Raw genomic sequence first — 13,945 nt, 5'->3', positions numbered from 1 at the left:
CCATCTGTTCCTAGCCAGGCCTAGGCCTTGCCAGCTCATCATTGTGGACAGGTGCAGTGGAATGTCTTAAATCACCTTCAGATCATGCAAATAATTGCCTTCATGGTGGCTACTGGGTATTTCTCTCTCCCCCAAAATGGGGTTTATTAATATATGCATCCCTAACTCTTCAACCTGGTATGGGTGGCAAAAATGAACAGCCTGTATGGTACACACTGTGTGGGGTGAATGCTATTTCAATCTGGCTGGAGTGGCTAAGCATGGCAGCACTTGAGAGCTCTGGCCCAGGGCCAGATTTGTTGTAGGGCTTATTTTTTGTTGTTTTCTATTGAGGAAGGGTCAGAATTTAGAGAACTAAGCCATCTGTCCATCAATTATTTTAAGGCTTTAATAACAAATAGCTTGCAATGTATCTTACCACATAGATAGAAAATGAATGTTTTGCAAAGCCCCTATCTTTGGAGATGTCTTCTACTTCCATGTTGTTATCACTTTGGTATTGTAATCCCAATTTGGAAGCCCACAGCTTTGTACTAATGTTTTGCAGAATTAATTAGTTCATTCGAAGCAGCATTTTAAAACTGGCGTGTCAATTCAGTGCACTTTTTTTGAAGGCGCTTGCTTTCAGAGGCACTGAGCTTCTACTAGAACAGATGCGGGCAGTCTGCGGATGCATCGTAAGCCTTGACTTTAAAGGGTCTCTGCCGCCTGCTTTGAAGCTTCCTGGCTGCTGTTGTCCTGACTTATGACGGCTGTTGTAATGAGCGCTCCCGCAGCCGAGTCTTCCTTCACTGAAGAGAACTTTGCATTGCACTGAGTTCAGAGTGGCCTCACTTGGGGCTCCGTGAACTGTGGAGCACCAGGCACTGTGGCTAGTGCCGGGATTCTGCGTCACGTAATCTCGGACATTAAAGAATCCTTCAAAGATTGGGGAAGGACAAATGTGTGGGAATGTCAGAGTTTGTATAAGTGTCATACTAGGTAAGGTGTGCTGATGAATGGGATGTAGGGTGCTGGGAAGCTTTCCTGAGGAGGGGAGGTTTTCACAGCACAGGGATGGGATGGCGGTCTTCTAGGTAGGCCTGTGATGTGAGCAGAAGGCCTGATGAGGCTGGGATATAGCAGCAGTTGGACTGAAGCGTGTTTATGGCTGCCTAAGAATTAGACTTGAGTTTATCATGGAAAGCAGGGGTGATACCATCTAGAGGTCTCGGGTCCTTTTTCCCCACCAAATAAAGAATTAGGAGGCAGGGAGATTGGGAGCAGGGGCAGAGTTTATTTGAAAGTGAGAGTAAGGTGCCAGGGCAAAGTGAAGAAAACCTTTTGGCTACTAGCGGGTTTATACAAATCCCCAACCAGAACTCTCATCTGGGAGAGCTGCTCAAGGGGTGCAGTCTTGTCTACCTGCTTCCTGGAGCTGCGTGGGGAGAAGGATGACAGTGATGAGCAAGAAGTGGGGCCTGGAATTAGTGGTCTCCCTTTTGTGTCCCTTTGGATGCGTGTCAGCTGTGTGACATCGGGTTGGGTCACTGTCTACCTCACCCCAAAAGGAGGGGTGCTGTCCCCTGTAAAGGTCGACTCAGGGCTCCAGGGTCAGCAGGGGCATTGTTCCATTGGGGCTTACCTTGGTTTTCCAGGGTTGCAAGATAGAGCAAGGGGTGTTATCTCCACTAGTTGTCATCTCTCTCATCAGCCCTTCAGCCGGGTGCTGATGGCTCACGCCTGTAATCCTAGCTCCTCGGGAGACTGAGCTCTGAGGATCGAGGTTCAAAGCCAGCCCAAGCAGGAAAGTCTGTGAGCCTTTTTTTTTTTGGGGGGGGGGTCTGGTCGTGGGGCCTGAACTCTGGGCCTGGGCGCTGTCCCTCAGCTCTTCAGCTCAAGGCTAGCGCTCTACCACTTGAGCCACAGCACCACTTCCGGCTTTTTTCTTTTTGCTTATGTGGTGCTGAGGAATCGAACCCAGGACCTCACACATGCAAGGCAAGCGCTCTACCACCTTCCCAGCCCCTCTGTGAGACTTTTATCTCCAGCTAAAAAAATCTGGGTTAAGTGGTAGAGTGCCAACCTGGAGACAAAAAAGCTAACAATGCAGGCAGTATGGAGAACAATGTGGAGATTCCTCAGAAAGCTCAAATAGACCATGTGATTTCCTTCACACTACAGGGAATAGTCACAGGAGTCGATATCCATATGTTCAAGAGAGTGTAACTGCCACAGTTGTCAAGGCAGAAAATCAGCCCAAGTGTCCATCGGTAGACTAATGGGTAAACAAAGCGTGATATGTGTTTAAGAAGAAGCACTGTCATTCAGGGCGCATGGACGGAGCTGGTGGATATGATGTTAAGTAAAATAAGCCAGGCACTCTCCCTTCTGTGAAGACTCTAAAAACAACTGAAGTCATGGAAGTATAAAGTCAGACAGTGGTTGGTTACCAGGGTGGGAAAGGGAGCAGGCTTGTGGATGGTACCAACAGTCAGTTTATGAAGCCTATTGTACAACATGGTAGTTGTAGTAAATAACAGAGTGTCACATCCTTAAATTGCTGAGAGAGTAGGTTCTAATTGTTCTCACCACAGGAAAAAATGGTAATGAGATAAAGCACGTGCTAATTAGCTTGATTTAGCCACCTCAACATCTATACAGATTTCAAAACACATGTTGTACTAGATAAATACATGCTAATTTTATTTGTCAATTAAGCAGTAAGTAAACAAAAACTAACCTTAGGGCTCGGTCTTGGAATCATGATCTTAAGATCAACAGGGCTTTGCTGTGCCCTGCACCACTTCAGGCTTTTTCCTTCTACACTGCAACCAAGACAGAGGGAGAAAGTTCCGGAGTCTAGACAGGGATACTTGACTTGAGGCCCACAAATGGACTTTAGGAGAATACAAATTGCTGGAAAATGTATGTAAAATGCTGTGTAAGCATGATTTTTAGTTTTTAATACCTTCTCCAAGTGATGTGTTACCCAAGAAAGATTAAAAAGCACCAGTGAAAGAAACAGGAAAATCCAATAATCTACATATTTACAAGATGCCTTTGGGGGTTGTGAGTGGATTGCCAACAAAACGGGGAGCGGCCCAAGCCTGGGCTTGGGGTGTCCTTGCAGACCACCTGGTGCAGGCACCGTGGGAGCTCTGGATCCCCAGGGATGTTGATTGGAGGGGACTCTGGAGTGCCGCTGTGCTTTGGACCCCCTATTAAGGCCGTTTAAAGAAGCAAATGAGCTTCTTGAAGAAAAACAAAAGGCAGGCCTGGGCACTGGTGCCTGCCATCATAGCCACCCAGGAGGCTGAGATCTGAGGATTCAGGCTCAAAGCCAGCCTAGGCAGGAATGTCTGTGAGGCTTTTATCTCCAGTTAACCACCAAAAAGCCAGAAGTGAAGCTGTGGCTCAAGTAGAACACCAGCCTTGAGCAGAAAAGGCTAAGAGACAGTGACCAGGCTCAGTGTTCGAGCCTAGCATGCATGCTCACGTGCACGCGCGTGTGCATGTATCCACACACACACATCTGAGAATGGAGTGCGTCTTCCTGATGCTGCAGATGCTGAGGTGGCATGTGAAGCCCCATAGTAGAGTGATGAGTTAACTTGCTTTGTCCTGGACAAGATAGGGTCAGACACCATTGAGCATGTGACTCTCATTAGGAGCAGGACAGGGAAACGCAACTCCCTGCTGACTTGAAAGTTAGCGTTCTGCCTGGAAACACTGAAGTTATGATTCCTGCCTTAATCAGAACCTGAGATTTCTAGAAGTTTGTGTTTCTAGATGGCTTCTTGGACTATCAAGATGGCTTATCAGCCGAGTGCTTGAATAAAGGAGAACCATGCAGAACCTCAGTTTTCGAAAGGCTCTGGTAATGTAAATAGGAACTGCGATCTTTCCAAGTTATTACCCTGTTAGCAGGTTGACAGATATGTGCAAATGGTGACTCACTGCTCAATTTGGCACTCAATTAATGTCTTTCCGCCTCGCGTCTGCTCCAGTGTAAACTAGTCACCACTGCTGCGCTGCTGCTTGTTTGCCTATATTCCAAAGGTAAAAATTAAAGTAATTAAAGGTAGAGTAACATATGGTAACGTGTGTGGGAGTTGAGCAGGCCGTTCCTACCTGTCCTTGGCCGGCCTACCTGCGGGTGGGCCTGGCAAAACCACCTCCTCATACAAGCACCAAGCCTGGCGAGACCACCTCCTATACCAGCACCAAGCCTGCCGAGACCACCTCCTCATACAAGCACCAAGCCTGGCGAGACCACCTCCTATACCAGCACCAAGCCTGGCGAGACCACCTCCTATACCAGCACCAAGCCTGCCGAGACCACCGCCTATACCAGCACCAAGCCTGGCGAGACCACCTCCTGTACCAGCACCAAGCCTGGCGAGACCACCTCCTCATACAAGCACCAAGCCTGGCAAGACCACCTCCTATACCAGCACCAAGCCTGGCGAGACCACCTCCTGTACCAGCACCAAGCCTGGCGAGACCACCTCCTATACCAGCACCAAGCCTGCCGAGACCACCTCCTCATACAAGCACCAAGCCTGGCAAGACCACCTCCTATACCAGCACCAAGCCTGGCGAGACCACCTCCTATACCAGTACCTAGCCTGGCGAGACCACCTCCTGTACCAGCACCAAGCCTGGCAAGACCACCTCCTATACCAGCACCAAGCCTGGCAAGACCACCTCCTATACCAGTACCAAGCCTGGCGAGACCACCTCCTGTACCAGCACCAAGCCTGCCGAGACCACCTCCTATACCAGCACCAAGCCTGGCGAGACCACCTCCTATACCAGCACCAAGCCTGCCGAGACCACCTCCTCATACAAGCACCAAGCCTGGCAAGACCACCTCCTATACCAGCACCAAGCCTGGCGAGACCACCTCCTATACCAGTACCTAGCCTGGCGAGACCACCTCCTGTACCAGCACCAAGCCTGGCAAGACCACCTCCTATACCAGCACCAAGCCTGGCAAGACCACCTCCTATACCAGTACCAAGCCTGGCGAGACCACCTCCTGTACCAGCACCAAGCCTGCCGAGACCACCTCCTATACCAGCACCAAGCCTGGCGAGACCACCTCCTATACCAGCACCAAGCCTGCCGAGACCACCTCCACACCAGCACCAAGCCTGGCGAGACCACCTCCTCATACAAGCACCAAGCCTGGCAAGACCACCTCCTATACCAGCACCAAGCCTGGCGAGACCACCTCCTGTACCAGCACCAAGCCTGGCAAAACGACCTCCTCATACCAGCACCAAGCCTGGCGAGACCACCTCCTCATACCAGCACCAAGCCTGGCGAGACCACCTCCACACCAGCCCTACCCCAGCAAAGCAAAGCTGCCACACCTGGAGTTTGCCCATCCAAGCTCTCCTCTGTCAAGTCGCCGTCACTGGCAGTTGATTTGGGGTCCAAGGCTGAGACTGTCTAAAGATGAAGTGTTTTGATTTTTGCTTCTAGAATTGAGACATTGTTTTCCTCAACCAAAGGTGCAGCTGACTTTCTCCCTTTTCTTTTTTTGGCAAATACATAATGTCATCTGGAACAAAGAAATTTGCATCTCCTTTATGGTAGGCATGTGAATGGAAAACAGTCTTCCTTAAGATTCTCTTGTTTCATAAAATAACTGAATTGAGTTTGCTGAGCTTTAGTTAAGCTCAGTCGGTGTGGAAAAAACACCAACAAAGCACAGTTACCCCAGATCTCTTGGCTTGTGTAGCAGCAGTAGGCGTCCTTCCTAGGAACTGCTTTTCTGCTCCACTGTCGAAAAGGTCTTCACTTTAAATAAAGGTCTCATAAAGAAAGAAATCAGCAACGTCCAGGAACACGTGTTCTCTGAATATTTAGAACCCTCACTCACTGAAAGCAAGCAAGATCAGGTACCTAGCATGCAGTTCTGGGGAGTTGCTCTCTGTACTTGCTTCTACCTTTTTGTGACCTGGGGCCATCATATAACCTACTTACTCCCTTGCTTTCCTAACCTACTGATGACGCTAGGTTTCCAGAAGGTACTTTGAAGGCTTTGAGGTGAAAGATACAAGGGAGAGCAAATTATGGTGTTACCTTTGTTCTGAGGCCCTGCATATTCATTCACTCTGAGCTGCCAGCACTGTGATGCTATTGATTGGGGATCCATGCAGAAGACTGCCTGCCCCCTCCCTATTAGCATATACTTAGTGGTGACCTCCAATCACACAGGATGCCAGGTTTTGCATCCTGCTGATTCTGAAGAAACTGGGTTTAAAACCACACAACATAGATTTAGAAGAGAAATATGTAAATGTAGAAAGCTCTCCAGGACTGGGGTGTAAACTCCTGGTGTAAAGTGTCTTCTGCCATCTCCGAGACACCAGGTAAAGGAGGAAATGATAGCATTTAAGCTTAAATCCTAGACTGTAGAAAATTCAACCCAGAGATCGAGAAGAGGACCACAGAAGGCCATGTCTTGGTCAATCTGTTTCTTAGCTCTTCATGAGCAACTATTAGAATCTTAAGAGGATGAAGCCTTGCCTTTAAGAAACAGTGTGTTCCTGCTGAGCCAGTTCACCTTCCAGTGCTGTCTTCCCACCTATAGTCCTTTGGAGAGGGGAAGATGGTGTCAGTGCTGGCTGATTCTCCTCAGCACCTCCACCTCAGCCCTCTCCTATCTGCTTCCTGTCCTCCTGGTTGCACCAGGCCTGCTGTGGCATCTTTTCCAACACAAAGCTTGAAACTGTCCTTAGCATTCTCTAAGGAGATCCTCCTGAGTTCATCTGTAGGATTACCTTCTGACTTTCAGGGTGGCTGTGTTGGTGCTGCTGCCTGCTGTCTCTCGGGAGCCCCATGTTTCCAACTGAAATCTTCCCATGCTGTGAACCAAGTGCTTATGTCCCTCCATCCTCCAGAGAGGATGTGTGTCTGGTTTAATGGACATGTAATGCAATTTGTCATATCCAACAGATACAAAATCCAATGTAAGACCTTTAATAGATAGTTTTGCATCTTGGCTATTACATTGTATATCCCTTTGTGTCCAGTGCGATTGGTTGGTGAGCACAAATACTCTTATAATTTCTTCTCCAGGGAGCCGAGGCAGACCCAGCTCTCCTCGCTGTGGGCTGATATCTACACAGTGGGCCTTCATTGCAGGAAAGGCACATCCGCTGAGAGAGGGCACTTTGGCAGACTGTCCTATGGAGTGTTAGGACTACCCATAAGCAGCGTGTAACCTTGCCATCTTCAGTACGTGCCAGACATTGTGCCAAGTGCTAATGACAGTGGCCTCAGTGACGATTAAATGTTAAGAGCTAGAGGTTCCACTGGGGCCGGGAAAACAGAGAACACCCACTTTTGGAAGCATAAAAATGTCCTTGCTAGCTCACTTGATACATTAATTGTAGTAAAGAATCTCTAGAGTTAGAGCATAGGAATAAAGTCATAATAGACTTCCAGAAAACCAATTGGGTAAGCACTGGGAACATTATAGGTACATACCTATAATCCCAGCATGGGGGGGTTGCTGACATAGGAGTGTTATGAGTTCAAGGCCAGCCTGGGCTGTAAAGGAAGACCGGAGGAGGAGGAGGAGAGAAAAGAGAAGGCTAATAAAAATTAAAATCAAGGGCAGCTAATCAAATAAAAATCAAGGGACTAAGGAAAAACAATTCCCAGAAGACAACCAAATAAAAATCAAAGGACTAAGGAAAAACAATTCCCAGAAGACAACTCAGAGCTATGAGGTCCTACTTAAAACAAATGGTGTGTGTGTGTGTGTGTGTGTGTGTGTGTGTGTGTGTGTGCGCGCGCGCGCGCGCGCGCGTGCGCGCACGTGCGCCTGTGTGTGCGCGCACGTGCGCCTGTGTGTGCATGTGTGTGCCCGCCCCCGCGCGCCCCAGCCTGGGCAAGACAGTCCATAAGACTCTTATTTCCAATTAACAACCAGAAAACCGGAAGTGGTGCTGTTGCTCAAAGTGGTAGAGTGCTAACGTTGAGCAAAAAAGCTTACGGACAGCAACCCAGGCCCTGAGTTCAAACCCCACAACAAACAAAGGGGAAGAAAGGAACAATGACTGGGCGCCTGTGGCTCACACCTATAATCCTACCTACTGGGGGAACTGAAAACAGAAGTGTCACAGTTCAAGGCCAGCCCACACAGAAAAGTTTGAGAGACTCTTATCTTGAAAATAAGCAACAAAAACCGAGCTTGCCTTGAGGAAAACAAAGCTTAGCAAAAAACATGACCCCTTAAGTTCAAGCCTCTTTACCACACAGTGCTTGAGGTAAGGCTTAAGTGGTAGAGGCCCAGTCTAGCAAGACAGGAGGTCCTTAAGTTTAAACTTCAGTGCTCTCCCTCCCCACCCCCCCCCCCCACACACACCAAAGCCAGTTTCCATAGAAATTACTTACAGGAGGGCTGGGAAGGTGACTCAATGGTAGAGTGCTTGCCTCGCATGCATGAGGCCCTGGGTTCAATTCATCAGCACCACATAAACAGAAAAAAGCTGGAAGTGGCACTGTGGCTCAAGTGGTAGGGCGCGAGAATTGAGCTGAAGAGCTGAGGGACAGCGCCCAGGCCCAGAGTTCGGACCCCACAACCGGACCCAAAAAAAAAAAAAAAAAGAAAAAGAAATTACTTACAGGAGCCTACATAATTGAAGTGAAAACTTAAGTAGCATCTAAAATACTCTTCTTTAGAATGTGGAAGTAAATACCAAAAGAAATCACTTCTTTTTACTGTGAGAAGGCAAGAGAGGAGATGTTTTGAGCGTATTCTTAAAAATGGAGCACAACAATGAAGAAAGTAAAACCGAAGCCTTAGTATGCTTCACTGTCAATTGGCAGCCCTTTGACTACAGCTGTGCCTTTGTGCTGCTCACATTCATACGTGTGTATTCCTTTCCGCCTAGATATGTGGATGATGTCATCAGCCGCATCGACAGGATGTTTCCTGAAATGTCCATCCACTTATCCAGACCTAATGGGACGTCAGCAATGCTTCTGGTAAGATCTACTTACCTTTTGGGGACACAGAAGGAAGTTGTCTTCAGAGTTACCTTTCTTGGCCCTGTGCTGGGTTCTATAGACTGGAGATTAAATCCCAGTTCTATGGTGACAAACATGTTTCTTTACTGACATTAAAAATTCTGTACCCGAACCCTTTCTTTTGAGCAAATTGCAATCTCCCATGAGAGTTAACAAGAGAGGAAAGCTAAGGTCATTTCAAACAAGTCAGGTCTTGTACAAGCCTCCCTAGCATCATTTTTACAAATCTCTTTTTAAAATTATCCAAAGTATATTTGGCAAGCTAGTGCTCAGCTAAAGAGAACCCTCTTTTAACACAGAACCAGCTTCATAGGAATCATATATGAGATCCTAATGTGTTGGGGGAAAGTATCTGAGCCCTCGTCACCAGGATTCCTAGTTGCTTGTTTTTTTATTCCTAGTTTTGTTGCTCTCAGAAAGTCAGCCTTGTAATCTCACCTCTGATGTTAGTATTTTTATGAATTCACCAAAGATACTATGTTTTGGAAATCCAGTGAGCTAAGGATGTAAGATCATGTTACTCCTTAAAGAGAGATGGCTTTGGCCATAAGAAAAGTGTCCTAATGTCTGGATAGGGCCCAGTGCAAGGGCCCCGGACACACATGCCAAAGCCACATAGTTTATAGAGCAAGAAGGATACCATCAGGATGGTGTCAGGGAGGCAGGGCACTCTGCATCTGTCTAGTCTGTAGCTGCTGCCCTGTCTGGGCACTTAGTGTGAACGCCCCTACTTTTGCATTTTCCTTGTGTAAACCCTGCAAATAGCCAGCCACGCAGGTAGGCTACTCTTCATTCATTCTAGGAGAATAGGCTGGCTGTGTGCGCACATTTGTTTTTCCTAACAACAGAAAGGACGTGGGTTTCTTAAGTGTGTAATATTTCATTTTTGAGAAAAACATTAGTGAAGTTCATTTGGGTAACAGGCTACTTTTTTGCAAAATTCTTTCAGCTAAAACATAAAGATAATGAGATAACACAGTATTCTTTTGATAGAAAAAGAAAGCCATTTTCTTTGTTTAAGAGGTGACTGTCTGCAAGATATGCAGTGTTTTCTGTCTCTGTTCAATGTACAAATTGTCCATGTAAAGATCCTCCAAGGCCACTGTGGAAACATAAATCCTCCTCTCAGTCTGCTTGGCAGGAGCCAAAGAGTTAATGAAGATAAAAATGAAAATGTCCCGAGTGAAATAGGTTTGTTCAATTATTTCTGGGTCATTGAGCTTCCATTTCGTGAGGAAGGTAGGGACTTGGCATTGACGGGAGCGAGCAGAGAGTGCAGGCGTTCAGGCAGGCAGGCCTCAGACCCGTCCCATGCACCTGCACCTGAGGAAGCAGAAGCAGGCTCTGTGTCCCACTGACTTGTCGGCCTCGGCCACCTTCTCTTGAAACTTCTGCTCTAACGAGCTCATGAGAATGTGGGGGCGCCACAAAATGAAGAGTCCGTGTTACCTACCCCGCTTTATCTCTGCACATGGCTAATTCACATCTGGCTGGTGGTTACTGTGTGCATTGGCACGGAAATTCACAGCCAATGTGCTTGCCTATAGGAGGAAAGGTGGCTAGAGGAGTTACAGCTCATGGTCAGGTGGGTAATCACACTGGTAACATAATTGCTTTAGTTGACTTTCAAAGATGGTCTTTATTGACCATCTGGTGTCTCAGATCTATAATCCTAGCTACTTAGGAGGCTGAGATCTGAGGATTCTGGTTCAAAGCCAGCCCACAAAGAAAAGTCTGAAAAACTCTTTATGTCTAACTAACCAGCAAAAAGCTTGAAGTGAGGATGTGGCTGATGTGGTAGAGTACCAGCCTGGAGCAAACAAACTAAGCAAAAGTGCCAGGCTCTGAGTTTAAGCCAAGCCCCAGTACCAGAGCACATGCACACACAGGTACACACAGGCACACACGCATGCACACTATGAAGTTGTAACCCTCTAGGTCTTTTGCACCATCTCCTGTGATGGGAGTGGGAGAGGATTGTTACCTGGGAGGGAGATCAGGTCAACTCCTGGGGCCACGCTTTGCTAGCTGCCTGTTCCTCTGCTTCAGCAGCAGAGGCTAGAGTCTGAAGGGGCGGTACCGCCACAGGAGCACAGACCAGAGGTGGAAGTGTCCCCTGGAGATGAGTCTGGAAGTGAGTTCTCGAAAGCTTGGGAGCAAGTGGGATGGACAGGGAGAGGCAGCTAGGCGGCTGCTGAAGCAGGGCAGAACAGGCTTGAGCCAGCTCCCCTTCCCTCCTTGCTAGAGCGGAGCTGGGCCTGTGTTCCTCCTGAAGCAGCCGACAGGGACCCCTGTGCTCCACTGAGGAAGGGCGGGCTGGCTTTGTTGTACCTAGTGCTGTTTTATGGAAGCTGCTCTGCCAGGGTGGCATCCTGCCTACCCTGATGTTGCGTCCTCTCCAGCCCCCTGTTGGGTGCCAAGGGGGTCAGGCCTCAGCTGCACCCAGAGTGCATGGAGGGGAAAGGAGTATTTCCCAAAAGGAAGAGGCAGAGATGGAGAAAGCAGCAGACTGCAAGACGAACAGCAGCCTGAACCGGGTTGTGGCTTCTCTGGCCCTCATCTGCCCTCCCAGTAGCCCTTGAGGTGGCACTCCAGCTGTGTTCCAACCCCCTCCTCCCCCCCCAGCGTGCAGTCCTCCTGGTGGCAGGCATTGGGATGGTAGTCCCTTGAGCTTTTTGTGCTCACTGAGTGCCACAGCTCTACTTCCAGCTTTTTGGTGGTTAATTGGAGCTAAGTCCCACAGACTTTTCATGCCTGGCTGGTTTCAAACTTGATCCTCAGATCTCAGCTTCCTAAGTAGCTAGGATTATAGGCATGGGCCACCAGTGCCTCACTAATGCGGTAATTTTTATTTTAAAAAACTTCTCCGTGTAATTTGATAGATACAAAAAATAAGTAATATACATGTAAGTGGTAAAGCAGTGATAAACCCTGGAGCTCACAAAGATGAGAGAAGTACACAGAGCCAGTGCGCGCCCAGAACCCCTCCACCCTGCACTTCCTGTCCTTTTAAAGCTTAGTCTGCTACCTTCATATATACCTACATGATATGATGTCTTGAGCATTATAAAAACAATATCCTACTGTGCGGGCTGCTCTGAGATGGGTCTTACAGCCTGTCTGGTCATTCTGTCATCATCTCGTTATGTTATGGTCGTTCTGTGACTTCCACACTTGTATTTTAAATAATGTATGTACACACATGTACACACACGTGTACACACACACACACACACACACACACCTCTCGTTATGTTATGGTCGTTCTGTGACTTCCACACTTGTATTTTAAATAATGTATGTACACACACGTACACACACGTGTACACACACACACACACACACACACACACACACACACACACACACACACACACACACACACACACACCAGGATAAAATTTTAAACTCTGTCCAGGCCTCAGAAGAGTTCAGGCCCTCCCTGGGGTGGGGGCTGGGGGAGCGGTGGTGTCTTCCACACAGTGACCACTATGCAGAGGGGTCCAGAAAGGGCTCCTGAAGGTGGCTCTGGTTCCTCAGGTTTTCCTGTCAGGAATGTCTTCAGCCTTTGGTATGTGAATGTAGATGGCTTCTTTGGATTGCACGTGCGTCTGCCTAGAAAAGCTGCAGGCAGCCCATGGACAGAAGGCAGGTTTCAGGGATCCCGTGTTGGTGTGGGTGTCCCCATTCACCAATCAATGGCCCAGGGGAGCCAGTCTGCTCTCAGCAGTCTCCCCACCCTGCAGAAGGGGTAAGGAGAATAAAGGGCTTGACAGTTTTTGAGGCTTCTATTTTCAGCAATTAAGGTCAGTTTGGTTCATTTAAACCAAACCAGTGCTTCCTTGTGGGTCATAGAAGCCCGGGGCTTCAGGTCCCTCCTCAGTAGGAGCTGTCACTGTCGGCCCTGGTCATATCTGACACAGTCAAGTTTTCTTGTGATCAGAGACCCACAAGTAGCACATGCGTAGAAGGGAGGTAGGCTACAAGGACAGACAGTGACACAGTAAGTGTTAGCTGACTGGCAGAAGGAAAAGCGTCTTGACTTGTCCACACTGGCTAGAATCGGGAGGGAGCCCTCGGGCTCTGCAGGAGGGAAGGACTGAGGCATCTGGAACCAATTGGATGCTGAAACCAGCAGGCCAAGCTCCTGGCTTAGTGTCCTCTGGTGTCTGTGGCCTTGGGAATCAGCTAGCCCCACACTCTAAATCTTCACTAATGGGACATCTCAACTTCCATCTCTTACGTAATCGTGAAATGCATGTGGTTCTCTCTGCTGCTTTCGGGGCTGTTCTGGTGTTGTATAAGTTAATAACTCATGATATTATGAGTCCTGTTTCTGTTCTTTGAAGGGATGAGCTCAGTCATCCAAAAATAAATCTAGCCATGTTGATATTTAGTTTCAGTTAATCTAACCGCCTAGCATCCCATTATTAATTTTCTTCCAACAGTCAAAATATTGTAAGAGCTTATCTGAGTCAGAGACTGGAACAAGCTGCTGGCTTCTCTCAGCATTTAAAACACTGATCTACAAACTTTTACTGATCCACTAGGTATAAAAGTGGGGGAAAAGAAGAAAAAGGAGCTTCCGTGGTGTCTGAAGCATACCTTGCTGTTTTATAACCTGTGTTGAGATGTTATGTAATTTGCAAAAAGAGCAAAGTTCATTTGCCCATCTCCCTAATGCCACCTTTTAACTAGCCCTTGTTTTCTTTAACACACCCATGGCTTGCCTGATGCCAGGCCTTTCCTCACGCGGTCGGTCGGGTGCTTTATCCCAACTTACTCTCTTTCAAGTTGCTTGAAGCGGGGAGGACTTTTCATTCACTGTTTGTGACCTGCACTGGACTCAGTAGTTCTCCTACTTGCTGTGGCTTAACAGTGGGAAGTGCCTCGCCTAGTGGGTGCCCAGAAA

At 48.0% G+C, this 13,945-nt stretch overlaps 1 protein-coding gene across 6 annotated transcripts in view; it reads left to right on the top strand.

Annotated features, from left to right (window-relative positions):
• The window catches only part of Med27 (mediator complex subunit 27), a 189,447-nt gene that overhangs the window by 120,662 nt on the left and 54,840 nt on the right, over positions 1–13,945 (top strand). For all 6 annotated transcript variants that reach the window (XM_070014885.1, XM_070014890.1, XM_070014889.1 and 3 more), the window contains one exon: positions 8,898–8,991. In XM_070014885.1, the coding sequence (XP_069870986.1) occupies positions 8,898–8,991 (94 nt within the window). The remainder of the gene's footprint in view (positions 1–8,897; positions 8,992–13,945) is intronic.

This window comes from Dipodomys merriami, unplaced genomic scaffold (genome assembly GCF_024711535.1).
Source record: "Dipodomys merriami isolate MVZ:Mamm:240054 unplaced genomic scaffold, mDipMer1.0.p SCAF_11, whole genome shotgun sequence".
In the NCBI taxonomy this organism is placed as follows: domain Eukaryota; kingdom Metazoa; phylum Chordata; class Mammalia; order Rodentia; family Heteromyidae; genus Dipodomys; species Dipodomys merriami.
Note: the sequence above shows the minus strand (reverse complement) of the source record. Positions and strands in the feature narration are given on the sequence as shown.